This window comes from Oncorhynchus mykiss, chromosome 14, assembly GCF_013265735.2.
Source record: "Oncorhynchus mykiss isolate Arlee chromosome 14, USDA_OmykA_1.1, whole genome shotgun sequence".
Taxonomy (NCBI): Eukaryota; Metazoa; Chordata; class Actinopteri; order Salmoniformes; family Salmonidae; genus Oncorhynchus; species Oncorhynchus mykiss.
In genome coordinates this window covers 17,839,388-17,867,230 of record NC_048578.1, presented here as the reverse complement: position 1 = coordinate 17,867,230, position 27,843 = coordinate 17,839,388, and the positions used below count along the sequence as shown (strand labels likewise).

Here is a 27,843-nt window from a genome sequence, read left to right as displayed (position 1 = left end):
TATCACACGCTAACTGCTGTAATTCTGCCCTAAGTAGCTGTGCTGTACTGTAAGATCGAACAATGATATGTCTACAACCAAATTTCCCACACAAAATCAAAATATCCAATGATGTCCCATCCCAAGACAAAAACAACCCACAAAAACTGTTACTGGAAGAAAAGGAGAGGAATCAGAAAAGCCATTAAATGCCTGTCACATACTGTATAACCGGTTTCCAATGAAAGTGCACTGTACTTTGCATTGGGAAATACCCCCTCTAGACTAGAGTGTCTGGGTGAAACTCTTTGGTCCTAGTTGGGCAATTTGAGGTCAGACTGACAGAAAATGATATTATTATTTCAGTGCCGTGTCCATTCGCTATGCTTTCCAACCAAGTTTCTACTTATTATCTCTGTTGTTTTGGAGGGAACCATACAGTGGAAACTTACTTAGGTGTAATCTGAGTAATGTTTGGAGAAGATAACTGTAACGCAGATTTGGGGGATTTGTAAATTGTAATCCCAACAATGTCGTGCAGTTTCTATTGTGGAGTGTGATTGCAGTTTGTGTGTGTGTGTTTGAGTTGACAAATAAATATACAACAGCATTCCAGCATCTAAATCCTCATCGCTAGTTATAATTGTAATAACATAAGAACAAAATAATGACAGGTGGAATCAATATGAGACTCAAACAACTAGAGAAGAAGTGTCGACCAAAATGAGTAACTACTGCAGACGACTAAGGACCAGCATTATGGTCTATCAACAGATAGATGGAGACCAGGACAGGACAGGACACTTGAGTGTTGAGACAACTTCTGCTACCATGGTAAACTGTGCCCAGAGCAAGTGGTCACAGACAGTGGAACGTGAACTTTCCCTGTGAGAGTGAGTGCTATGTAGTTATTTGGGTGAAAATGGAGTCATTACCATAACTACAGAGGGAAAGTTATGTGTTCAGCCCTAATTGACTCCATCTCTCTGTGTGAAGACTGTCCAGCTCCCCAGCACTAACCTGCACCCCAAGCATGTCTTCTCATTTCAGTTTGTTAGGCTTCCATAGTAATGATGAGTCATGAAGTTTGGAGGTCACCACAACCAGGGTTGGGGTCAATTCCATTTCAATTCCAGTCAATTCAGGAAGTACTGTCACACCTTGACCTTAGAGAGCTTTTTATGTTTCCTATTTGGTTTGGTCAGGGTGTGATTTGGGTGGGCATTCTATGTTCTATTTTCTATGTTTTTCTATTTCTTTGTTTTGGCTGGGTATGGTTCTCAATCAGTCAGGTTATAGACCTGAGAGAGTGACTAGTCAGGCACCAGGTTATGCGGCTCTGCGTCGTGTGTCTCCAGTGCGCTCTCATATCCCGGTGGGCTCTCTGCAAGCTCCCCGCAGTTTCCGTGCTAGAGTTGGCATTCAGCCAGGAGGGATTGATCAGCGCTCCTGGTCTCCATTGCGTCTCTTCGGCCCAGGTTATCCTGCGCCAGCTCTACGCACGGTATCCCCAGTTCGCCAGGAGAACCCAGTGAGGCTTGTTCCTGCTCCCCGCACGTGCCGGGCTAAAGTGGGCATGCAGCCAAAAGGTGAGGTGCAAGTGCTAAGCACCAGAGCTCCAGTGCTCCCCCACAGCCCAGTTCGACCTGAGCCTGCGCTCTGGAGGTGTCGGGCTAGAGTGGGCATTCAGCCTGGAAGAGTGGTGCCAAGGCTACGCACCAGATCTCCAGTTCTCCCCCACAGCCCGGTTCATCCTGTGCCTCCTCCAAGGACCAGGCCTCCAGTAGGTCTCCCCAGCCTGGTTCATCCCGTGCCTCCTTCACGGACCAGGCCTCCAGTAGGTCTCCCCAGCCTGGTGAGTCCGATGCCTGCTCTACGGGCCAGTCCAGGGCCTCCAGCAAGGGTGTCCAGTCCGGGGCCCACAACGAGGGTGCCCAGTCCGGGGCCCACAGCAAGGCTGCCCAGTCCGGGGCGGCAGCGAGGGTGCCCAGTCCGGGGCCCGCAACGAGGGTGCCCAGTCCGGGGCCCGCAACGAGGGTGTCCAGTCCGGGGCCCGCAACGAGGGTGCCCAGTCCGGGGCCCGCAGCGAGGGTCCCCAGTCCGGGGCCTGCAACGAGGATCTCCAGTCCGGGGCCCGCAGCGAGGGTCCCTACTCCGGGGCTGCAATGAGGATCCCCAGTCCGGGGCCCGCAGCGAGGGTGCCCAGTCCGAGGCCCGCATCGAGGGTGCCCAGTCCGGGGCCCACAACGAGGGTGCCCAGCCCGGGGCCCGCAACGAGGATCTCCAGTCCGGGTCAGCGACAGGGGTCCCCGCACCAGAGGCAGTACCAAAGTGGGTTGAGCCAGAGGTGGAGCGGTGTCTATGTCGCACCAGAACCACCACCGCGGATAGATGCCCACCCAGACCCTCCCCTATAGTTTCAGGTTTTGCGGCCGGAGTCTGCACCTTTAGGAGGGAGTACTGTCACGCCCTGACCTTATAGAGCTTTTTATGTCTCTATTTTGGTTTGGTCAGGGTGTGATTTGGGTGGGCATTCTATGTTCTATTTTCTATGTTTTTGTATTTCTTTGTTTTGGCCGGGTGTGTTTCTAAATCAGGGCAGCCTTTTTCCCTTTTGTGTTTGTGGGAAGTTACATTTGTTTGTGGCACTTAGCCCTGTAAGCTTCACGGTTGTTCCTTTCATTTGTTGTTTTGTTGGCGACATTTTAAAATGAAAGTCTATGTACGCTTACCACGCTGCACTTTGGTCTTCCTTCAACGACAGCCGTGACAAAGTACACTGAAACTGCAATTCTCTTCCATGTTTTTCAATGAGGAAAATGTGGAATTGGGTTTGATTTCTGAAAGGACTAGAATTTAAATGGAATTGACCCCAACCCTGGTCGCCACAGATATTCGCTTCATCATGACCGAAAATGCTCTGTAGGTCAATATGATGGAACCAGTATGGTGGAACCAGCTTCCCCCTGAAGCTAGGGCAGCAGAGTTTCTGCCCATCTTCCGAAAACATACCTCTTCAAATAGTATCTTAAATACTGTTTTTGAGTGTTACTGTCCACGTTTCCTGCTCCATGAAGGGCTGTTTTATAGTTTTGTTGGCCTTGTTTCGTGCTCCACCACAAGCTATTTTAGAGTGTTGATGTCCTTGTTTCCTGCACCACGACAAGCTATTATAGAGTGTTGCTGGTTTTGTTTGCTGCTGTTTTAGAGTGTTGCTGGGTTCGTTTCCTGCTCCATGATAAGTTGTTTTAAAGTGTTACTGTCCACGTTTCCTGCTCAGTTAAAGGTTGTTCTATTGTGTTGCTGGCCTCATTTCCATGCTGTTTAGGAGTGTTACTGGCCTCGTTTCCTGCTACATGACACGCTGTCTTAGAGTGTTGCTGTCCTCGTTTTATGCTCCATGACAAGCTGTTCTAGAGTATTAGTGGCCTTGTTTCCTGCTCCATGAGAAGCTGTTTCAACGTGTTACTGGACTCGTTTCCTGCTCCATGACAGGCTGTTTTAGAGTATTGCTGGCCTTGTTTCCTGCTCAATGACAAGATGTTTTTGAGTGTTGCTGGCCTCGTTTTCTGCTCCTTGACAAGCTGTTCTTGAGTGTTGCTGGCCTTGTTTCCTGCTCCATGACAAGATGCTTTAGAGTGTCGCTGGCCTCATTTCCTGCTCCCTGAAAGGTTGTTTTTGACTGTTGCTGTCCTCATTTCCTGCTCCATGATAAGATGCTTCAGAGTGTCACTGGCCTCATTTCCTTCTCCATGATCAGATGCTTCAGAGTGTCACTGGCCTCATTTCCTGCTCCATCAGAGGTTGTTTTTGAGTATGGCTTCTGTCGTGTCTTTGGCGTCATTAAAGTGAAGACTAATTTTATCAAATCAATTCTCTGTAATTATTATTACGTGATTAAACTAATCATGTAAATGTAATTAACCAGGAAGTCGGGGCACCAAGGAAAATCTTCAGATTACAAAGTTATAATTTTCCTAATATAACTTTTCAGATATTTTAATATCTGACCAATTAGTCTTCTAATTAATGAATAATTCTTTACCTCACGTTAGTCTCATTCCAAACGTTGAAAGTTGTTGGTTATCTGCACAAACCCAGTCTTTTATACGAATCATCCACACATCAATTGTCTTAATAATTGATTTACTAACATACTAAATAATCACAGAAATGCATAAACAAACAACAATATATATGGTTACAATGAAATGATAGGGGATGTTCCCTAGTGGGCTAAACCAATATGACGGCTTGGTAGACAAATTGACTGAGAATGGCGCGAAAGACAAAAGACACTACACAGTTGATAATTATAATAATTGAAATGCTAATCCTTTGCTCACTCATTCGGGAATAATTGCAATCAATATATATATTTACGCTCAGTGTGTCGCGTCGTGATCTCTGTTGGAATCGTCTGTCTTTCTGTTGCAAAGTTCATTCAAGATTCTCTCTGCGTCCCTGGAGTCTTTGGTTAGATGGATACTTCAGAGTAACATTCAGAAATGTTCTTATAGAATAGATGTTTCGGCGGTTGTCGGTCTTCGCATTCCAGGTCGACATAAATTCTAGCTGCAGACTAGTAATTAGTATCGAAGATTTGTTCTTATTCTGTCGGTATTGATAGTCTCAGAGTTTAACCATTTCCACCAGTGTAGCCAATGCTCTGCATGGTTTGGTTAGGAATTCAACAATCGTTACAACCCTAGCTCCCTTAGATGACCGAGGAATGCATGGTCTCTACTCAAACCTTAGCCCTCTAGGTAATCGAGGTACGCATGGTCTCCAGTGGGCTTCTCCAGGCGGGGGTTATATTCGGAACAGCAGGAAAGGGCTGTCCCATGATGCCAGGTCAAGGTCTGTTCTCATGGGCCAGCCAATGACTTAGTTAAACAATAAAATGGAATTGGATTTTCTTTCATTAAACAGTTTAAAATCACATTACATAAATTCACAAATAGTTTATTCTTTACTCATTCATTTTATACAATAATTAGATGCAAATCTCATAACGGAGACTCTTGTATTAACAGGTCACAAATATTAGACAAAATGGACCGGTCGTAGGTGAATTGTTCACCGACCATTTACACATTCTCCAAAACATGGATATTGTTCAGTTCTCAAGTTCTGTGAGGTAGAAGAAGTTCCTTTGTTCTACTGTGAACCCTCTCTCTATAATGCATGAGGGAGAGAGTCTCCTCCAGGAATTTATGACCTGAGATAACAGAACCTGGGTGTAAGAGGGAGAGCGGGAGAAGGCACTCGCTATACCCAAAGAGGGCCACGTCATAACAGCCTCGTTTCCGGCTCCATGACAAGCTGTTATAGTTTTGCTGGCCTTATTCCGTGCTCCGTGACAAGCTTTTTTAGAGTGTTGCTGTCCTCGTTTCCTGCACCATGACAGGCTATTTTAGTGTTGCTGGCTTTGTTTGCTTCTGTATTATAGGGTGATTTAGAGTGTTGCTGTCCTCCTTTCCTGCTCCATGACAAGCTGTTTTAGAGTTTTTTTCCCTCGTTTCCTGCTCCATGACAGGCTGTTTTAGAGTGTTGCTGTCCTCGTTTGCTGCTCTATTAAAGACTATTTTAGAGTGTTGATGGCCTCGTTTCCTGCTCAAAGACAAAGTGTTTTTGAGTGTTGCTGTTATCATTTCCTGCTCCATGACAAGCTGTTTTAGAGTATTTTTTCCCTCGTTTCCTGCTCCATGAAAACCTGTTTCAACGTCTTACTGGCCTCATTTCTTGCTCAATGACAGGCTGTTTTAGAGTGTTGCTGTCCTCGTCACCTGCTCAATGACAAGCTGTATCAGAATGTTTTTGCCCTTGCTTCCTTCTCCATGATAGGTAGTTTTAGTGTGTTGCTGGCCTCATGTCCATGTTATTTTAGAGTGTTGCTGCCCTTGTTTCTTGCTACATTACAAGCTGTTTTAGAGTGTTGCTGTCCTCGTCTCCTGCTCCATGACAGGCTGTTTCCGTGTGTTGCCGTCCTCATTTCCTGCTCTATGACAGGCTGTTTAGAGTGGTTTTGGCTTCATTTCCTGCTCCATGACAGGTTGTTTTATAATGTTGCTGGCCTTGTTTCGTGCTCATGACAGGTTGTTTTAGAGTGTTGCTGGCCTTGTTTCCTGCTGCATGACAGGTATTTTAATTGTGTTGCTGTCCTCCTTTCCTGCTCCATTACATGCTCTTTTAGAGTGTCGCTGGCCTTGTTTCCTGCTCAGTGATAATCTGTTTTAAAGTGTTATTGTCCTCGATTCCTGCTCCATGAAACACTATTTTAGAGTGTGGCTGGTCTTGCTTCCTGCTCCATGGCAGGCTGTTTTAGTGTGTTCCTGGCCTCATTTCCATGCTGTTTTAGAGTGTTGCTGGCCTCGTTTCCTGTTCCATAATAAGCTGTTTTAGTGTGTTTCTGTCCTCATTTCCTGCTCCATGACAGGTTGTTTTAAAGTGTCGTGGTCCTCGTTTCCTGCTCCATGACAAGATGTGTTTGAATATTTCTTGCCTCGTTTCCTGCTCTATGAAGGGCTTTTTTAAAGCGTTGCTGTCCTCGTTTCTTGCTACATGACAAGCTGTCTAAGAGTGTTTTGGGCCTCGTTTCCTGCTCCATGAGACGTTGTTTTATTGTGTTGCTGGCCTCATTTCCATGCTGTTTTAGAGTGTTGCTATCCTTGTTTCCTGCTCCATGATAAGCTGTTTTAGAGTGTTATTGTCCTCCTTTCCTGCTCCATTACAGGCTAGTTTCGAGTGTTGCTGGCCTTGTTTCCTGCTCCATGGCAAGCTCTTTTAGAGTGTTGCTGGCATTGTTTCTTGCTCCATGATAAGCTGTTTTAGAGTGCTATTGTCCTCCTTTCCTGCTCCATTACAGGATAGTTTTGAGTGTTGCTGGCCTTGTTACCTGCTCCATGGCAAGCTACAGTATTTTAGAGTGTTGCTGGCATTGTTTCCTGCTCCATGATAAGCTGTTTCAGAGTGTTATCGTCCTCGTTTCCTTCTCCATAACAGGCTGTTTTAGAGTGTTGCTGGCCTTGTTTCCTGCTCTGTGACAGGCTGTTTTAGAGCATTGCTTTTCCCTTTTCAGCCACTATATTTGAGAAGCAGACTGTTGGACTGTGTTTCTATCAAGCTCAATTATACTTGACAGGTGATATTTGCTCAAATAGACGGCAGCTGGGCGCATAATGAAGTATGATTATTTTTGGGACAGGGAAATTAATTTGGTCATCTGTTTGATGTTTTGATGAAAATGACATTTTGAAATGAATCACATTTGTTGTTGTTTTTCTTTTTTTTTCTTTTGGAGATAATATGTATTGATAATATGTATTGATAATATGTATTGATAATATGTATTGATATTATGTATTGCCTTTTAAATGCAAGTGTTTTAATTGCAAGTGATGAGTTCTAGCCCCAGAAGAAAGTAGTACTGATTAGACCAATTAGTATCATAACATACGCACATGCACACACACACACACACACACACACTCATCAACATCACCGTCATCATCCGTTCACTCCTAGTAGAATAGATAACACTGCTCTAACTCTGCAGAGAAAGCCTGAGGACTGATCTTTTATGTAAAAGTGGATTTGTCACTGTGTCACTGTTTGTGAGCTGTAGCTGTAAGCCACCACCCGTTCCCCACAGTGGCCTGAGTACGTGTCACTTATCTAGTTACTGCACAGGCTGATTCCTGCTCTGATTTCAGCCCCCTATAGCACAGAGATAATTTACTAGAAAGACCCTCAACGGCCCACCATGATGTCTTTGTTAGTCTAGATTGAGGAAAGAACATCAATGGGTTTTCTCACAGCCTAATCTGTCTGGTGACAAATGTCAATGTTGTTTTTAAATGGTGTTTCTCTCGGTGAGAGGAAAAGTAGCACCTGAAGCTATGTTAAAGATGGTGGGAACTCACCAATTGAATCCTAAACAGGAAATAAACTCAAGTTCGTGAGAGTCAATGTGTCTTGCTGCCAACCTTCCATAACTTATACATACATATACAGTGGGGCAAAAAAGTATTTAGTCAGCCACCAATTGTGCATGTTCTCCCACTTAAAAAATGAGAGAGGCCTGTCATTTTCATCATTGGTACACTTCAACTATGACAGACAAAATTCGAAAATCACATTGTAGGATTTTTAATGAATTTATTTGCAAATTATGGTGGAAAATAAGTATTTGGTCAATAACAAAAGTTTATCTCAATACTTTGTTATATACCCTTTGTTGGCAATGGCAGATGTCAAACGTTTTCTGTAAGTCTTCACAAGGTTTTCACACACTGTTGCTGGTATTTTGGCCCATTCCTCCATGCAGATCTCCTCTAGAGCAGTGATGTTTTGGGGCTGTTGCTGGGCAACACGGACTTTCAACTCCCTCCAAAGATTTTCTATGGGGTTGAGATCTGGAGACTGGCTAGGCCACTCCAGGACCTTGAAATGCTTCTTACGAAGCCACTCCTGTGTTTGGGATCATTGTCATGCTGAAAGACCCAGCCACGTTTCATCTTCAATGCCCTTGCTGATGGAAGGAGGTTTTCACTCAAAATCTCACGATACATGGCCCCATTCATTCTTTCCTTTACACGGATCAGTCGTCCTGGTCCCTTTGCAGAAAAACAGCCCCAAAGCATGATGTTTCCACCCCCATGTTTCACATTAGGTATGGTGTTCTTTGGATGCAACTCAGCATTCTTTGTCCTCCAAACACGACGAGTTGAGTTTTTACCAAAAAGTTAGATTTTGGTGTCATCTGACCATATGACATTCTCCCAATCTTCTTCTGGATCATCCAAATGCTCTCTAGCAAACTTCAGGCGGGGCTGGACATGTACTGGCTTAAGCAGGGGGACACGTCTGGCACTGCAGGATTTGAGTCCCTGGCGGCGGAGTGTGTTACTGATGGTAGGCTTTGTTACTTTGGTCCCAGCTCTCTGCAGGTCATTCACTAGGTCCCTCCATGTAGTTCTGGGATTTTTGCTCACTGTTCTTGTGATAATTTTGACCCCACAGGGTGAGATCTTACGTGGAGCCCCAGATTGAGGGAGATTATCAGTGGTCTTGTATGTCTTCCATTTCCTAATAATTGCTTCCACAGTTGATTTCTTCAAACCAAGCTGCTTACCTATTGCAGATTCAGTCTTCCCAGCCTGGTGCAGGTCTACAATTTTGTTTCTGGTGTCCTTTGACAGCTCTTTGGTCTTGGCCATAGTGGAGTTTGGAGTGTGACTGTTTGAAGTTGTAAACAGGTGTATTTTATACTGATAACAAGTTCAAACAGGTGCCATTAATGCAGGTAACGAGTGGAGGACAGAGGAGCCTCTTAAAGAAGAAGTTACAGGTCTGTGAGAGCAAGAAATCTTGCTTGTTTGTAGGTGACCAAATACTTATTTTCCACCATAATTTGCAAACAAATTCATTAAAAATCCTACAATGTGATTTTCTGGATTTTTATTTCTCATTTTGTCTGTTATAGTTGAAGTGTACCTATGATGAAAATTACAGGCCTCTCTCATCTTTTTAAGTGGGAGACCTTCCACAATTGGTGTCTGACTAAATACTTTTGTGCCCCACTGTATGCACACACAAATAAACACTTGGATATGACTTGGACATCAGCATGTCCCTGTTGTAATTTAAGTCTCAGAATTACACCAGAGCACACCATAGCTGAGTATCAAGTATTTTGTACAATGGTGTACAATCCTTTACACATTATCTTAGTCCGTGGCAGATTGGCAAACGTCAGGAATGGCTAGACTCTCTCTCTCTCTCTCTCTCTCTCTCTCTCTCTCTCTCTCTCTCTCGCTCCCTCTCAAAATAATAAAAAACTGTTATGGCAGCATGTGTCTCTATGACAGTCGAAAGGCACCTGTGTGATGATGACAAATGTGCTACTACCATCACATATAGAAGCAGAGTGAGGGTCAACATCAGAATGACAACATTGAAAATATCTCTGTTGCTGACACTTGTGATGACGTAGTACACACAAAATGCACTTTTTTATTTACTTCCTGTTTTCACAATTTGCATCTGTGCTATTACACCTGAGATTAAACAGAAGAAGAAAAATATGGAAAAGAGAAAAAACACTAACAAACAAAATGGGGTCTGTTCTTTGATCTCTTCACTGGTGATGCCCGTCGGGAGAATCTAATTTTCATCTCATCCTCCTTATTTATTTATTTCTCACAACTGAATCCCAATTAACTCCACATCAGTAATCAAGTGTAGCAAGTGTGGGTAAGAGGCCACATACAGGTTAGATGAGTAGAACCTAGCTGAACTTCTCTCCTCAGCCAACTATAGGCTGGGGGTGACATGGTGACATGTCTCAATCATGCTCTTGTTTGGTGTAGCAGTGTGGTGGTGTGGCTATGAGGTTGCTTGAGGGGACCACTGAGGTTGAGGGAGGCATTGTGGGATTCTTTTGGGTCTGGGGGTCGGGGGCTCTTCCGGCAGCTGCTCTGTAGCAGCACAGAAAACAGAAGATCTCAGTCTCTGACAACACCCACCCACACTCCCCGTCCCTGTTTCATTAACATATGTCCCACGTATTGGTTGGTTGTTTGGGTGGGGGAGGGAGGGAGGGTTTACTATGTATCGCGTCACATAAAAAATCTACTTTACAGCAGTTGTCCCTTGATTTCTTCCAGTTACTATAAACTGACCGCATATTATGAAGTGAGAAGTAAAAACCTCAGTAAACACATTACAATAGCCATTTGTTTCCTAAATTGTGCATATGAAACATAGAACAAACAATGATTTTGTGGTTATTGTGGCTGTTCACACAGGCAATATTTAATTCCACAAAAGACAATACTATATTCAAAGACATATTGATTCTCATCAATTAATCCATGCATCATGCAGGTATAAAACCACAACACTGCAGCTGGTAGGGATGTTATTAGATTTGTCTGTGTAGTCATAGCTAAATACAAAGTACATAAATAATGACTTCTCTAAATATACCAGCACAGAGGTTTTGGCCAAGCAGCACTCTCTTTAATGATGTCTTGGCATAGTGTTATATTAGCTACTACTGCTGTATAGAAAGACTGTTTCATCCAACTAGACAGAGAGCCCGGTTGCCATGGAAACCAAACAGACTCCCTGTTTTCTCGAGCTGAATGTGTGTGAAAGCTCCAGCTTACTTATTCAGTATTGTCTGTTCATTTGTGCATATACAAAGGATGGAACACGCACAAATGGAAAAACATTCAATGGAAAATATAGAAAGGTGTACTGTGGACAGAATAACACTTGCACCCTAATGTTGAATAGCAAAGTCTGTTTTCTGGCATACTGAGTTTGAGACACTATCTGCAGTCCAACAATTTGGCAGGGTTGATTAGTATGCTACAAGTTATAGTAAATTACTCTGTAAGAATCAGAAACAGTATCCCATTGGTAGACCATATGTCCTGTGTTACACTTCTATCTGTCGGATCTACCAAACGTAACCCCAAAGCCTCATTGGATGTGATTGGAGTTCCATTCAGTGCACATTGTCTCAATGATACCTGCTCAGATTGCTTCATCATGGCATGCATGATGTAGCATTACTATGGTGCTGTAAACACACCAACACAACATGGAATTTGGCAAACCATTCAACTCATACATACGTGTTGTGGTAGATTATGTTCCTGTACTAATGCTCAGAATAGATCCTTACACACGACTAGACTCAAATGAAAGCGTATGTTAATTCCGAAGACCAATTATCCCTTTGTCGCCATGGCTACCATAGATCTGTACTGAACATGTTATTACGGTGCTGGATCGTTAATAAAAGTTGATTGCTCCACTGAGCGTCATTGCCCTAGTTGTGCTTTGGTTAATTTGAAGAACAACACCACCAATGTAGGGGAACGTTCAGGAGCGTAGGCCTCACAAAAAGACAAATTAAACGTCTACTGGTCTACCAATGGAGATGTAGTCTGGCACCACGTTGCTATGGTAACAGTGGAGCAGCCTTGGCTGATGAGCTACTAAAACACTGTAAAATGGGTTTTACATGTTTCTCGGTCTCTGGTGTTAGATTTTCGATGACTCCCTTTCCTACTGTAGTACAGTATGTCACATTGACTTTAACTTACAGCGAACCATACATTAATTTCATGTTTTGGGTTTGTACAGACAGATATAGTTTGACACTATAATGTTTCAAGGACCAGATTAAAACAACCCAGAAGAAGGGCAACATCCACCCTTCAGGACTTCCTGCTGCATATCAGACTGGTTCCACTGCATTGAGGGACAACGTAAACAACAACTGTAAATTAATTGTGAGAAGAAACATGCTTACAGAGCTGTCCCCTGGCCCTCCAACTCAGCCTTTACATGCCCTGTCCCCTGCACACTGCCCCCTCCAACTAAGCCTTTCCATGCCCTGTCCCCTGGCCCACCAACCAAGCTTTTTACATGCCCTGTCCCCTGGCCCTCCAACCAAGCCTTTACATGCCCTGTCCCCTGGCCCTCCAACTAAGCCTTTCCATGCCCTGGCACTTGGCCCTCCAACCAAGCCTTTAAATGTCCTGTCCCCAGGCCCTCCACTAAGCCTTTCCATGCCCTGGCACCTGGCCCTCCAACCAAGCCTTTACATGCCCTGGCACTTGGCCCTCCAACCAAGCCTTTACATGCCCTGTCCCCTGGCCCTCCAAATCAGCCTTTACATGCCCTGTCCCCTGCCTCCTCCAACCAAGCCTTTACATGCCCTGGCACTTGGCCCTCCAACCAAGCCTTTACATGCCCTGTCCCCTGGCCCTCCAAATCAGCCTTTACATGCCCTGTCCCCTGCCTCCTCCAACCAAGCCTTTACATGCCCTGTCCCCTGGCCCTCCAACCAAGCCTTTTACATGCCCTGTCCCCAGGCCCTCCAACTAAGCCTTTCCATGCCCTGGCACTTGGCCCTCCAACCAAGCCTTTACATGCCCTGTCCCCTGGCTAACCAAGCCTTTACATGCCCTGTCCCCTGGCTAACCAAGCCTTTACATGCCCTGTCCCCTGGCTAACCAAGCCTTTACATGCCCTGTTCCCTGCCTCCTCCAACCCAGCCTTTACATGCCCTGTCCCCTGGCTAACCAAGCATTTACATGCCCTGTCCCCTGCCTCCTCCAACCCAGCCTTTACATGCCCTGTCCCCTGGCTAACCAAGCCTTTACATGCACTGTCCCCTGCACACTGCCCCCTCCAACGAAGCCTTTCCATGCCCTGTCCCCTGGCCCACCAACCAAGCTTTTTACATGCCCTGTCCCCTGGCCCTCCAACTAAGCCTTTCCATGCCCTGGCACTTGGCCCTCCAATCAAGCCTTTACATGTCCTGTCCCCAGGCCCTCCAACTAAGCCTTTCCATGCCCTGGCACCTGGCCCTCCAACCAAGCCTTTACATGCCCTGGCACTTGGCCCTCCAACCAAGCCTTTACATGCCCTGGCCCCTGGCCCTCCAAATCAGCCTTTACATGCCCTGTCCCCTGCCTCCTCCAACCAAGCCTTTACATGCCCTGTCCCCTGGCCCTCCAACCAAGCCTTTTACATGCCCTGTCCCCAGGCCCTCCAACTAAGCCTTTCCATGCCCTGGCACTTGGCCCTCCAACCAAGCCTTTACATGCCCTGTCCCCTGCCTCCCCTAACCAAGCCTTTACATGCCCTGTCCCCTGGCCCTCCAAATCAGCCTTTACATGCCCTGTCCCATGGCCCTCCAACCAAGCCTTTACATGCCCTGTCCCCTGGCCCTCCAACCAAGCCTTTACATGCCCTGTCCCCTGGCCCTCCAACCAAGCCTTTACATGCCTTGTCCCCTGGCCCTCCAACCCAGCCTTTAGATGCCCTGTCCCCTGGCCCTCCAACCCAGCCTTTACATGCCCTGTCCCCTGGCCCTCCAACCAAGCCTTCACATGCCCTGTCCCCTGGCTAACCAAGCCTTTACATGCCCTGTCCCCTGGCTAACCAAGCCTTTACATGCCCTGTCCCCTGCCTCCTCCAACCCAGCCTTTACATGCCCTGTCCCCTGGCTAACCAAGCCTTTACATGCCCTGTCCCCTGCCTCCTCCAACCCAGCCTTTACATGCCCTGTCCCCTAGCTAACCAAGCCTTTACATGCCCTGTCCCCTGCCTCCTCCAACCCAGCCTTTACATGCCCTGTCTGCCACCAGAATTGGCCCCTACAGCCATCACAAGACTCATAGATATTTATTTATTTTATTTCACCTTTATTTAACTAGGCAAGTTAGTTAATAACAAATTCTTATTTACAGTGACCGCCTACCCCGGCCAAACCCGGACGACGCTGGGCCAATTGTGCACCGCCCTATAGGACTCCCAATAACGGCCGGGTGTGATACATCCTTATACAGATAAAGGGCAAGATTGAGATGGTCCTCATTGGATATGATGGACAACCAATCAAAAAAAAAATAATACAAGCACGGTGGAAAACTAATCAAAACAAGCAATACAGGTACGATGGACTACCAATCATATGCAAGCAATACAGTCACCATTGACTACCAATCATAAGCAAGCAATGCAGTCACAATGGACTGACTACCAATCATAAGCATGCAATAGAGTCACAATGGACTACCAATCATAAGCAAGCAATACAACCACAATGGACTACCAATCATAAGCAAGCGATGCCCCTCCACTGCTATTGTGCAGTGGAACATTTAGGGCCCGATTCAATCAGATCCACCAGCCGAAATCCACATAACTGATGTTTTGACGGTGTCTGAGGTGGAACTGCGTTTGCGCTGTCAAATACCCAAGTGGCTCCTGGCATTATATCTAAAGCAGACATTGCCATTGGCTACACGGAGTCGCATTAAGATAAATCCCATGCAGCCTTGTTTACAAGTTGGAACACTGGGATGTGAGATGGAATCTACACCTCCATTACGATGATAGAAACCCACATTGTTTGGTTTAATGATTTTGTATTTGAGCGTCATTACTTCTATATAGCCTACACTTTCTCCTTCTGAACTTCTAACACCAGTGGGATGGGTGTGGCTTTGTGACAATGATCATGAGAATAACACATCATCCAAACACAGAAGAAAGTCTCAATAGCCTCAGGTTGTCATTACTGTAAGAGAGTAAATTAAATTCCAACACTATGCTGTGTGTTTGTGCAACAGGGGCACATCAATTGTGTTATAACTATAGCAGCCCCATTTGATTCCACGTTCATTTAGAATGGAGTTGACCGAGCCAGGTCTCGCTAAAAGGTCAGCCGTACTAGAAGTTTTTTATTGGATGGAACACAATTACCTTTACTTTCTTTGTGAGGGAAAGAGCCGAGTGGAAATCAATCTGTCAAATAATTTATGCAACTCCCCCCATTCTCTCTCCCTCTCCAATTCTCTCCAGTCACTGCTTAGCCACAGTAGAAGAACTAGGTCTTGTACTAGATGGGTGTGGGTGGAGGCGGTCAACTCTGAGAATGTCATCTCTTGGTGAAAGAACTGTGTGTACGGACTGTAGCTCATTGTAATGGTCTGTGTGACATATCTACCAGGTCAGCCTGTTTCTGGTCTCTCGAATGGAGGAAATCTACAGTCCCTTCTTAAGAACAGAACACAGAGATGTATGTATGTGTCTTTCGGAGGGGTTGGGTTAAAAGTGGAAGTCAAATTTCGGTTGGACCTTGTGTCCAATTGACCAATAAAATGATCTTACTCTTAAAAAAGGAGAAGAGACCTCCCTCTATTGATTAGACCCCTCGTGGTGGTTTTGGATAGATATGAATCATCCTGTCTCCTTTAATGGACCTGGGCTGCTTAGCTGCATACTGATACCCTGTCTGTCTCATAGGTGGCATTACATAAGCCTGTTCAATGGGTTGTTTGGATGGAGAATAAGACAATTCTCTCCATCTCTCTCTTTGTCTGTCTGAGTTTCTATCTCACTGCCTCTCTCTCTGGCCATCCTCCATCGCCCACTCGCTACTCTGCCCATCACAGTCTGTCACTCTCTCTCTCTCTCTTTCTCTCTCTCTCACATGCATACACACACACTGACACACACAAACATGCACACACACACAGATGTTAGGGTTTTTGATGAGAACAGGTAATAAGAAATAAACCTACAACAGCGGCCCGATTAAAATCGTAATCATATTGTTGATTAAAGACAACCTCCTCTCCATCAGAGGGGTAGCGAGCTTAGTATCTAGTATGGCTAATGAATTCATCCACCATTGCAAATATCTAGATTAGAACAAACAGAATAAATCATTTGGGCAATCCAAATTGACCCAGTATCAAATTGACTACACAAATATTATGATATCAAGTCTCCATCAAGACTCATTTAACCCCTTCATTGCCACACCTTTTTAATGGAGCTATGTACCGAGGATTCCACTGCATTTAACATGTTTGAATCTTCCAAATTCTGAGCTAAATGGTGACCAGTGGATATTAAGGGGTTAAACCAGACAGAGAATTATGATGCAACATGTATATACTGTTGCTGAACCCACTTACAGCATGCGCTGTATTACATATTACTGTAAGTTGAAATATAAACAGCGCTTATGATCTGTATAGGCACAACTGTTTGTCTGTGTCCAAATGTGATGAAGGGGGCAATAGTGGCCTAGTCCCAGATTTGTTTGTGCCATCTTACCAATGGGTCTAGGCAGGACAATATATCTGTGTATACCTTGTGTTGTCGATGCCCTTTTGAAGTGTAGATTTATGTGAACACCTGCTCATCGAACATCTCTTACCAAAATCATGGGCATTAACGTGGAGTTTTTTGATGTAATAACAGCCTCCACTCTTCTGTGAAGGCTTTCCACTAGATGTTGGAACATTGCTGCATGGATTTGCTTAAATTCAACCACAAGAGAATTAGTGAGGTCGGCACTGATGTTGGGTGATTAGGCCTGCCTCGCAGTCAGCATTCCAATTCATTCCAATGGTGTTCGATGGGGTTCAGGTTAGGGTTTTGTGCAGGCCAGTCAAATTCTTCCAAACCGATCTCAACAAACCTTTTCTGTTTAGACCTTGCTTTGTCCATGGGGGCATTGTCATGCTGAAACTGGAAAGGGCGTTCCCCAAACTATTATTACAAAGTTGGAAGCACAGAATTGTCTACAATGTAATTGTATGCTGTAGTCTTAAGATTTCCCTTCACTGGAACTAAGGGACCTAACCATGAAAAACAACCCCAACCGTTATTCCACCTCCACCAAACTTTACAGTCTGCACTATGCATTGGGACAGGTAACATTCTCTTGACATCCGCCAAACCCAGATTTGTTAATCGGACTGCCAGAAGGTGAAGCGTGATTAAAACTTCTTCAGGCTAGGGTCCTTTTTTCTCAATTTCCGCCTGACCAACGTGCCCAAAGTAAACTGCCTGTTGCTCAGGCCCTGAAGCCAGGATATGCATATAATTGTTACCATTGGAAAGAAAACACTTTGAAGTTAGTAGACATGTTAAAATAATGTAGGAGACTATAACACAATAGATATGGTAAGAGAAAATCCAAAGAGCCAAAGAGCCCATGCTATTACAATGGAAAGTATAGGGAAATAATTAATTCTAGCTCCCAGTATGCAATTCCCATGGCTTCCACAGGGTGTCAGCACTCTATGTTCAAGGTTTCAGGCTTGTTTCTTCCAAAATGAGTAAGATATATGAGTTTTAGTACTGGGACATACTATTGGAAATTCGTGTTTGGGTGCATGAGTAAGACAAGACACACCTGCTAATATCGGTTTCCTATTGAACATACTTCTTTCCGTATTAAATATTATAGTTTGATTCCATTTTAGGGTATCTGAGGAGTCAATAGAAACTTATTTTGACTTGTTTTAACAAAGTTCAGCGGTAGATTTTTGGATTCCTTTCTCTGCATGTTGAACAAGTGGATTACTCAAATTGATGGCGCCAACTAAACAGATTTTTTGGGATATAAAGAAGGATTTTATCTAACAAAATGACACTACATGTTATAACTGGGACCCTTTGGATGAAAAAAGCAAGTGAATATTTAATCGCTATTTGTGAATTTATGAAAATATTTTGATGTGGGGTGCCGTCCTCAAACAATTGCATGGCATGCTTTCGCTGTAATGGCTACTGAAAATTGGATAGTCCAGTTAGATTAACAAGGATTTAAGCTTTCAACCGATATAAGACACTTGTATGTACCTACATGTTTAATATGCAACATTTTTATGATTATTTATTTGAATTGTGCGGCCTCCAGTTTCACTGGAAGTTGTCCCGCTAGCGGAACGCCTAGCCCTATCTCTACAGAGAACGTGTTTCCACTGCTCCAGAGTCCAATGTTGGCAAGTTTTACACCAATCCAGCCAACGCTTGGCATTGCACGTGGTGATCTTAAGCTTGTGTGTGGCTGCTCAGCTATGGAAACCCATTTCATGAAGCTCCCGACAAACAGTTATTGTGGTGACGTTGCTTCCAGGAGCAGTTTGAAACTCGGTTGTTAGTGTTGCACCCAAGGTCAACGATTTTATGCATTACGCGCTTCAGCACTTGGCGGTCCCGTTCTGTGAGCTCATGTGTCCTACCACTTCACGGCTGAACCGTTGTTGTTCCAAGACATTTTAACTTCACAATAACAGCACTTACAGCTCTAGCAGGGCAGATATTTGATGAACTGACTTGTTGGAAAGGTGGCATCCTATGACGGTGCTACGTTGATAGTCACTGAGCTCTTCAGTAAGGTCATTCTACTGCCAATGTTTGTCTGTGGAGATTGATGGCTGTGTGCTCAATTCCACTCTTTTTAAGGGGTGTCCACATACTAGTTTGAGTCTCAGATGTCAAGGACTGCTGATACATAATCATACTTGTGGTCCTTCTCCTTGGCAAAGAAGTGCTCTGCCTTCAGAATCTAGATTGGAACAGGGACTGTGAGTAAATAGAGTTGTCGCTACAGTGCCTTCTGCCCTTGGGTATACTGTAGCCTACAGTTCGATACACGATACTGGGTGTGTGTAGGAGCCAGGAGTGTTGTTTATCAGGTCCTAGATCAGATTAAAGATAAGATATATTTGAGTGAACACATCAAGATCGCTCCAGTGGGATAAGGATGACATGTTGATGTGGTGCTGAACAGAGAATTAGGAATTGGATGAAGTTATCCCTAGAGGCTGATCTAGGGTCCATTTTTTGTTTCCCCTCATAACAGTTAGGGTTATAAATGGGGAAGGGGAAGCTGATTCTAAATTTGATGACTCACTCATCAAATACCTGGATGTGTCCTCTCATTGGTTGAACATACAGCAGCAGCCTAGAAAGCAATAACATCAAGCTTAATATTGTTTAGCTGTTCTAACTTGCTTTGACAGACAAGTGACATCTATGCACAGTGACTCCATATAGAGCACACCAACGTGGACAGACTTGACCTGGCTGCCTCTGATGCAGGGAACAGGTTAATCCATGTCATATGAAACTTGACCTGGCTGCATATGAGGCAGTAAGCGTGCTAAGCCAAGTCATATGAGACTTGACCTGGTTGCCTCTGAGGCAGTGAGCGGGCTATGCCATGTTATTTGAGACTTGACCTGGCTACCTCTGAGGCAGTGAGCGTGCTAAGCCATGTTATTTGAGACTTGACCTGGCTACCTCTGAGGCAGTGAGCGTGCTAAGCCAAGTCATATGAGACTTGACCTGGTTGCCTCTGAGGCAGTGAGCGGGCTAAGCCAAGTCATATGAGACTTGACCTGGTTGCCTCTGAGGCAGTAAGCGTGCTAAGCCAAGTCATATGAGACTTGACCTGGTTGCCTCTGAGGCAGTGAGCGGGCTATGCCATGTTATTTGAGACTTGACCTGGCTACCTCTGAGGCAGTGAGCGTGCTAAGCCATGTCATATGAGACAAGAGAAGATTACTTAGTTTTACAATTAATATGTATTATTTATGATATTACTTGAAAAGAGTGTTTGAACAAGTGTGCAATTGAAATTTCAGCTCTGTGTAGTTTAGAGACATGCCACGTATGTGTGAATGGAGGATTCTTAAATGAGAGGGGTGTGTGTGCCCAATGGCCCAAAGGGCTCTGGTGCACTATATAGGGAATAGGGAGCAATTTAGGAAGCGGATTGGTTAAGGAGCGTGTTCAGGGCAGGCTAAGGTCCACAGAGTCCTGCCTAACCTCGATTTCTGACCGGCCCAACTTCCTAGCATATTAAATATTTCACAGTGTTCTCTTTAATAGTGGGATATGGTTTTAATGACAATGCTTTCTGCATACATCAGATTTTTGGTCATTTGTGAAAAGTGTAAACAGCATGAATACTGCATCATAACGAAGTCAGATTGCAGATGAATGCAGGAAATTACAGCATGGCAAGTCAACCATAATCTTGAAAACGAGACCCTAGGCATTTGAAAATTGTGGGAGGCAATGCAGATGTCTAGAGAGACTATGTTAACCATGTAAATAAGGGACTTTTGATGTGTTAAATCATCTGTTTCTTACAAGAGACTTTATATCTCTTCCGTGAGAACCCCAGAGAGGGTGTGTTCATTGTTTTGAAATTGGTCAGTGGAAAATCATCAAGACACAATAGTGTGCATAGACACACGTATGCACAAAGGCACATGCAGGCATGCACACAGGCACACACACGCATGCACACATGCATGCACACACACAGGCACACACGCAGGCACACACGCAGGCACACACGCATGCACACACACACACACATACACACAGTGGCAGCCTCTATCTACTCTCCTAGAGTTGGCAGCAGATCTAGAATGTACCAGATGTACTCTTGATGGCACAATATGGCATCTCTCCTGCCATAGCTTTGATACATGGTAGAAGTACCACTGGCCCAACAATAATCTATTCAGTACATTTGTACACATTCTTGTTTTTCTTATGGTCACCATTAAAGCATAGACAACAATATCCCAGTAATGGAATTATTCTCAGACTTACTGCATAACCTTTACAAAAATGTATTTGAGAAAATGTCAATCCACTTAATCAGATTATAAATGATCTTATCCCACAAGGCATACTGTAAGGGAAGCTTATGCCCTCAGCCTGTAAGGGAAGCTTATGCCCTCAATCTGTAAGGGAAGCTTATGCCCTCAACCTGTAAGGGAAGCTTATGCCCTCAACCTGTAAGGGAAGCGTATGCCCTCAACCTGTAAGGGAAGCGTATGCCCTAAACCTGTAAGGGAAGCTTATGCCCTCAACCTGTAAGGGAAGCTTATGCCCTCAACCTGTAAGGGAAGCTTATGCCCTCAATACAGCTTGGTGATTTAGCTAATCAGAGTGTCTTTCATCCCAGTGATATTCTTTCTTTGCATGAAAAATGCCCCATTTACTGGTTACATTGTCAGGACCTAAATTCACTGTCTCACCTAATGAATAGCAAATTGATCTATGTCATTTTAATAGGGCTCCTATAAGTGTCTCTGAGCCCAGTTTTAATTGTGCTTTCTCAGCTGAAAATGTATGTTTTGAATACAAAGGGAAGTCCTGTAATGCCTTGTAATGTATAGTGCCATCTACTGGTTTAAAAGCATACAGTCAAAACCTTGAGAAGAGCCTCTTGCTCTCTAGTAATATGCAGTATATCCCCATACATAAAAAATAAATAAATATATTTATCTATTGTATTGTCAAAAGTACTGCAAATTATTAATGAGTGTTTTTGACCAGTGGTTTACTTGAGTTTGAATTGGTCCATTGACCGATTTGTTGACTACAGGCACGGTTATCACATATCTGTTCAAATAAAAGATAAGAACACATATGACTAAAAGGCTATGGTATGTCCAATCAACATGCTTTCAGCTTTTTCCCTTCCGAAGAGCATAGAAATAATCTTCCTGAACGGAAAAGCTTTTAAATGGCATATGTGTTTAATAAGTGAGGCAAATCTGTAAGTTACAATGAATCCATCTGCTTCGTACTTACAGTAGACTAGTAAGGGAATGAAGCCATCTACAAGTCTTTAAGAACATCTCTGACATCACAATCATGGGTATTCATGGTGTTACTTAGATAGAACCCAAGCTGTGATTGACATGTCGTCACCGTTCTATCAATCCAGCATTATCAGGCATCTGTCGCGCGATGCAATTAGGAGCTTTAATGCAACATGCTTTTATATGAAAAGTGTGGAATCTATATAGATAATCAATGCACATACTATTTAAAATATAATTTTGATATACCTCCGAGACGTTTTTCAAAACGAACTGTCGCTTGGCAACAGCTAGATGAAATTGGTAGCCCATCCATAGAGCGCGCGCTCATTAATAGCTCAGTGCACAGATGAAATCGAACCTATTATTTCTGAAATAAACTATCAAATACTGTCAGTTTTCAAATATATATTGTTGCAGTTGATTGTTTCCAAAATAGATTTAGAAATTGCGCTCAAGAACCTAATAACATAACGAATGTGTTAGGCAAGATTCTAATCCACAAACACTGGAAGTAAGCTATGCAATAACCTATATCACATTTCTGCCCGAAGGGAAGCAATTATTTGTATAATTTCATTCTTACACTTTCTTTCTTTCTCTTCCACAGAACTACATCTAATGTATACCGGATATAGATCCGTTTCCTTATCAAGGTAATGACGAAATAAGGATAATAAATGCACATAGACTATTAAATGTGGAACCATAAAGGCCTGCACTCGGGTCTTTATGGGTCTTCCAAGACCATGAATTTTCCATTAACAGGCTTGAATGCCTTTTGACCTCAGTCAGGTCTTTCATTGAGATGATAAGCTATTGTAAATTGTGAAAATATTTCACAAAAGATAATAAAAATATGTTGAATTTAATTAAAATATGAACAAAACGACGATGGATATTATTCCCCAGTGCTTATCATGCATTACATTACGCGCGCCTATGGCATGGGAGTCATCACTGTGACTGACTGTTACTGTGGAAACCAACATTACCTTGTCATTTCTCGTAGAATCGAAGATTAACAATTATCTTATTATACAAACACAAACAGCCTACTTTTCTATGTCTTTCCACAACAGATATGGTTTCACGAACTAAAATAAGCGCACACAAATTACGCATGCACCGTTTCAATGTAATTTAATATATCAATTGATAGTTTCGCTGTGTTTCTATTAATATCTTTGAAGGGGATGAAAATGGTGTGCATTTTATGTAAAGAGACTTGAAATAGGTTACAGTTGTTACTTACAACAATTGGTGACGGCAAAACTGTTCGCTACTTCCAGATTGTCAATATGGGGCGTCAATCTGAATTCGGGTGTGCTGAATTGAACCATTCCTATCCGAAATGCACTGTACTCCTGATCAGCACCCCTTGGAAAGAGTCCACCTGTAATAGAAACAATTGGACATCTCAATATACTTGTGCATAGACTATTCCAATATGTTGTATTGTTAATTTATTTTATATATTTTCATGACCACCTTTCATTAAGCATTGGCACAATCACTAGCCTACTTGCTGGACCTATGTCCAATGATATATAATTTCAATTAACTTATTTGATTGATACATACCAATTTGTACACTTTGAGAGCCACCAAGCGCCAAACCCCATAAAACTGGTAGAAAGAAAACCGATGAATTCATAAGCTTAGGCATTTCCACAACAAATGTGCCCACATCCACCCAAGAACGGAGATATTCCTTGTTTACACAATAATGGTCTATGTTAGATCCGACACATATTGAAGACTTGCTGTCAGGGAAAATTCACTGGTGACTATTTTCTTCTGCAGGTGATTTTTGTATAGAAAATTAGGGCTCTTGCTCCCTTTTTCCAGGTCCAACAGTGAAGGAATTGTATATTAACTGTCTCTTCCGCTCCTCTTTCTCGCGCTGTCCTCCTGCGAGTCGTCGACACCTCCTTTAACAAACAGGAACACTTCTAGTCTCTGCTCCGTGCGCTGGAGATCGTTTCAGCATCACGAACAAGCGACGAATGTTAATGAGATGCGTAAAGACACGAGAGGAGCCGAGCGCGCAATCCACTTCCTCGCGACGTCCAGGGCTCATTAGTGTTTGTACATGTTAGTTTGTTGAGCATATAATAGGAGACTAAATATGTGTCCTTGACTTTTTAAACCTGCTAAAATTCATGGCAGACCATAAGGGCAATCTCATCATCTCCAGGCGTCTTCGTGTTAAGCAAGTCATTATTGAGGGGTTAGCCCTTCGCTCTATCACTCTGCACTAACAACTTAGCAAATACTAACATGAATTACATCTTGAATAAACCTATGTGTGCCCTTCTGATAATCAGACTCACAGTCACTATAACATTACAGCATGTGGATAAGCAAACAAATGCCATGGCGGTTAGAGAGTGGCACCTTAGTTCATCCATGGTTGGTGGGTGCCATGCTCAAAAGCATGTAGCTGTGCCAGCTATTGACCAACGCCTGCTTCTTAGGATTGAACCATTCATGCATTGTTGTCAATATCTCTGAGACATTTAAATTGCACTTGATGAACTTAACAAGATTATCTAGCTTACCCAAAAGAAAAACAATACTGTCCTTCACAGTCTACCTAAAATATAAGGAATGAAAAATAAACTTGCTCCAACCACTGTTGGAAGAAAATGTCTAGTAAACCAATGTGGTCCTTCATCCAGATGTGTTCATATATTTTTTTCAAGAGTGGTTGAATATCCTGAGTCCATCCCCATTTATGTAGTCCTAATTATCATGAGGTACTGTATACCTGTAACAGCATATACTTTTGTCATGTCAGACTCATTGTAACATAGGCCTACTGCTTTCTCATCATCCCCATTGTCAGCTTGTACAGGAAGACATTTAGAGGCAGTTAATTTGTAGCTCGTCAAGGCAATCTTGTCAAGTGTGGGTGTTTGTGTACAAACGTGTGTATATGCGTGTGTGTGTGGGTGTGCGTACGTGCGTGCATGTATTTGTGATCAGCTAATTATTATTATTTTGTTTACTCAACTTTTCGGTTAAATTGTTACCTGAACTTAAAATGTTTAGTTGGGCCCACACTTAGCAAAAATTCAGTCAACATAAAATGATGTGTTTGCTCAACTTGTCTTATATGTTCATTTAACAATAAATTATTATTTGGGCATCTTAACTAAAAAAGTTGGTGCAACTGGTTACGCACACGCACAGTGCTTACAATGTTTTCAATTTACATATTTGACACAGGTTGACAGACATGATTACATTGTGCATGTTAATTTATACAGTAATTATAATTCAACATGTTCTCACCTGGGATTTAAACTCACAACCTTTTGGTTCACAGCATTCTGATTTTCCTGCTATGCCACAATGTCTGTCATTTATCAGTTAAACTGACGATTCTCAACTCATTTATTTGACAGAAATATTTCAGCAATTGTAGGGTTTTTCTGTATAGTTGTCTAAAGTTGATGGGGCATGTTACTCTGTTTTCATGTTACTTTTTAATCACTGTAATAAATACAATAGTTTTACTATTGTGTACTTTTAACAGAGCTGAGATTGTGTGCAAATCCCAGGTGAGGACATAATAATAATGACTGCATAATTGAACATGCACAATGTAATCATATGTGTAAAATATGTACATTGAAAACATTTCTGTTAAAAGCACTGTGTGTGTAACCAGTTCCACAGCCTTTTTGAGTTAAGACACCACCATAATACTTTCTAGTTGAATGAACATAAGACAAGTTGAGCAAACACATAATTTTATATTGACTGAATTAAAAAAAAAAAGTTTTCTAAATTTGGAGCTATGTTTGGGCTAACTAAAAATGTTAAGTTTAGGTAACACTTTGAGTAAACTTAAAAAGGCTGTGGGAACCAGTTACTTAATAATAATTAGTGTATGTGTGTGTGTGTCTCCCTCCTCTCCCATCTCGCTGGAGTTAAACATCAAATGAATGCACTCTTTACCTTTGATCTAAGGCTTGTTTTCCACTATTTCATGTTTTCCACTATTCCTTGTTTTCCACTATTTCATGTTTTCCACAAATTCATGTTTTCCACTATTCCATCAATTCCACTCTTCCTTGTTCTCCACTATTCCACGTCAACCTCTATTCCATGTTGTCCTCTATTCCATGTCGTCCTCTATTCCATATGTTCCACTATTCCATGTTTTCCACATTGCATTCAGCACCATGGACAGCGGTAAAATGAGGCTGATTCACAGGCTGTATCACATCCGGCCGTGATTGGGAGTCCCATAGGGCGGTGCACAATTGGCCTAACGTCGTCCGGGTTTGGCCGGGGTAGGCTGTCATTGTAAATAAAAATGTGTTCTTAATTGACTTGCCTAGTTAAATAAACAAAAAACAAAAACATAATTATATATATATATATATATATATATATATATATATATATATATATATATATATATTTGCTCATATTTTTCAGCACCATGGACAGCAGTGAAATTATATTATCTCAAAGATTTCAGCACCATTGACAGTGGTGAAACTATATTCTCTCATAGCTTTCAGCACCATGGACAGTGTTGAAATTCTATTCTCTCATAGCTTTCAGCACAATGGACAGTGGTGAAACAATAACTGCTTGTCCTTGCTGGGGGTTGACATATCTATGGATGTCTATGATGTGTACAGTATGAGTGCACATCTGTGTTTATAGGGTTAAGTAGTGTTCCTTTTTGACTAAATTAAATATATTTAATCACCGACAGCTGGTGATCCCTTCCACATAACTGAATAAGATATCATTCTGTTCACACATACAATGTCGGTAGCAGTAGAGATGCTGTTTTATTACATTTAATGAGAGTTTTTTTTTAACTAAACATGATCTAATTAGAGATGTGAATAAGTTTATATTCCAGTCAGTCTTTACTAAAAACTATAAACCAGAAATGTCAGATTAGGTTTTGCTCTGTAAACTGTGTTGTGATTCAAGCCAAACCCCGACATTTAATCTTGATACAAAGACCCTATTACCGCCCACGCATATGTTGCTGCCAAGTGTAACTGTCAAGTTAACATCAAGTAAGTCATTGGCCTTTTGACAAAAAATTTTATCTGCTTGAGTGGCCATACAGTTGAAGTAAGAAGTTTACATACACTGAGGTTGGAGTCAATAAAACTCATTTTTCAAACACTCCCCAAATTTCTTGTTAACAAACTATAGTTTTGGCAAGTCGGTTAGGACATCTACTTTGTGCATGACACAAGTCATTTTCCCAAAATTTTTTACAGACATATTATTTAACTTATAACTCATTGTATCACAATTCCAGTGGGTCAGAAGTTTACATAAACCAAGTTGACTGTGCCTTTAAAAATCTTGGGAAATTCCAGAAAATTATGTCATGGCTTTGAAGCTTCTGATAGGCTAATTTACATAATTTGAGTCAATTGGAGGTGTACCTGTGGATGTATTTCAAAGGCCTACCTTAAAACTCAGTGCGTCTTTGCTTGACATAATGGGAAAATCAAAATAAATCATCCAAATTGTAGACGTCCACAAGTCTGGTTCATCCTTGGGAGCAATTCTCAAACGCCTGAAGGTACCACGTTCATCTGTACAAACAATACACAAGTATGAACACCATGGGACCACACAGCCATTATACCGCTCAGAAAGGAGACACGTTCTGTCTCCTAGAGATGAAGAGTACTTTGGTGGCGAAAAGTGCAAATCAATCCCAGAACAACAGCAAAGGATCTTGTAAAGATGCGGGAGGAAAAAGGTACAAAAGTATCTATATACACAGTAAAACGAGTCCTATGTTGACATAACCTGAAAGGCCCCTCAGTAAGGAAGAAGCCACTGCTCCAAAACCGCCATAAAAAGACAGACTACGGTTTGTAACTGCCCATGGGGA

General features: G+C 42.8%; 1 protein-coding gene across 9 annotated transcripts in view; it reads right to left on the bottom strand.

Annotated features, from left to right (window-relative positions):
• The window catches only part of LOC110488933 (glutamate receptor 2), a 57,910-nt gene extending 33,939 nt beyond the window's left edge, over positions 1-23,971 (bottom strand). For all 9 annotated transcript variants that reach the window (XR_005035945.1, XM_021561411.2, XM_021561413.2 and 6 more), the window contains exons 1-2: positions 23,532-23,971; positions 23,203-23,343 (exon numbers count right to left, since the gene is read on the bottom strand). Coding sequence is in view for 8 of the 9 variants with exons in the window: in XM_021561411.2 (XP_021417086.1) it covers positions 23,203-23,343; positions 23,532-23,616 (226 nt within the window). In the remaining variant the exon portion in view is untranslated. The remainder of the gene's footprint in view (positions 1-23,202; positions 23,344-23,531) is intronic.
• Positions 23,972-27,843: the final 3,872 nt, after the last annotated feature.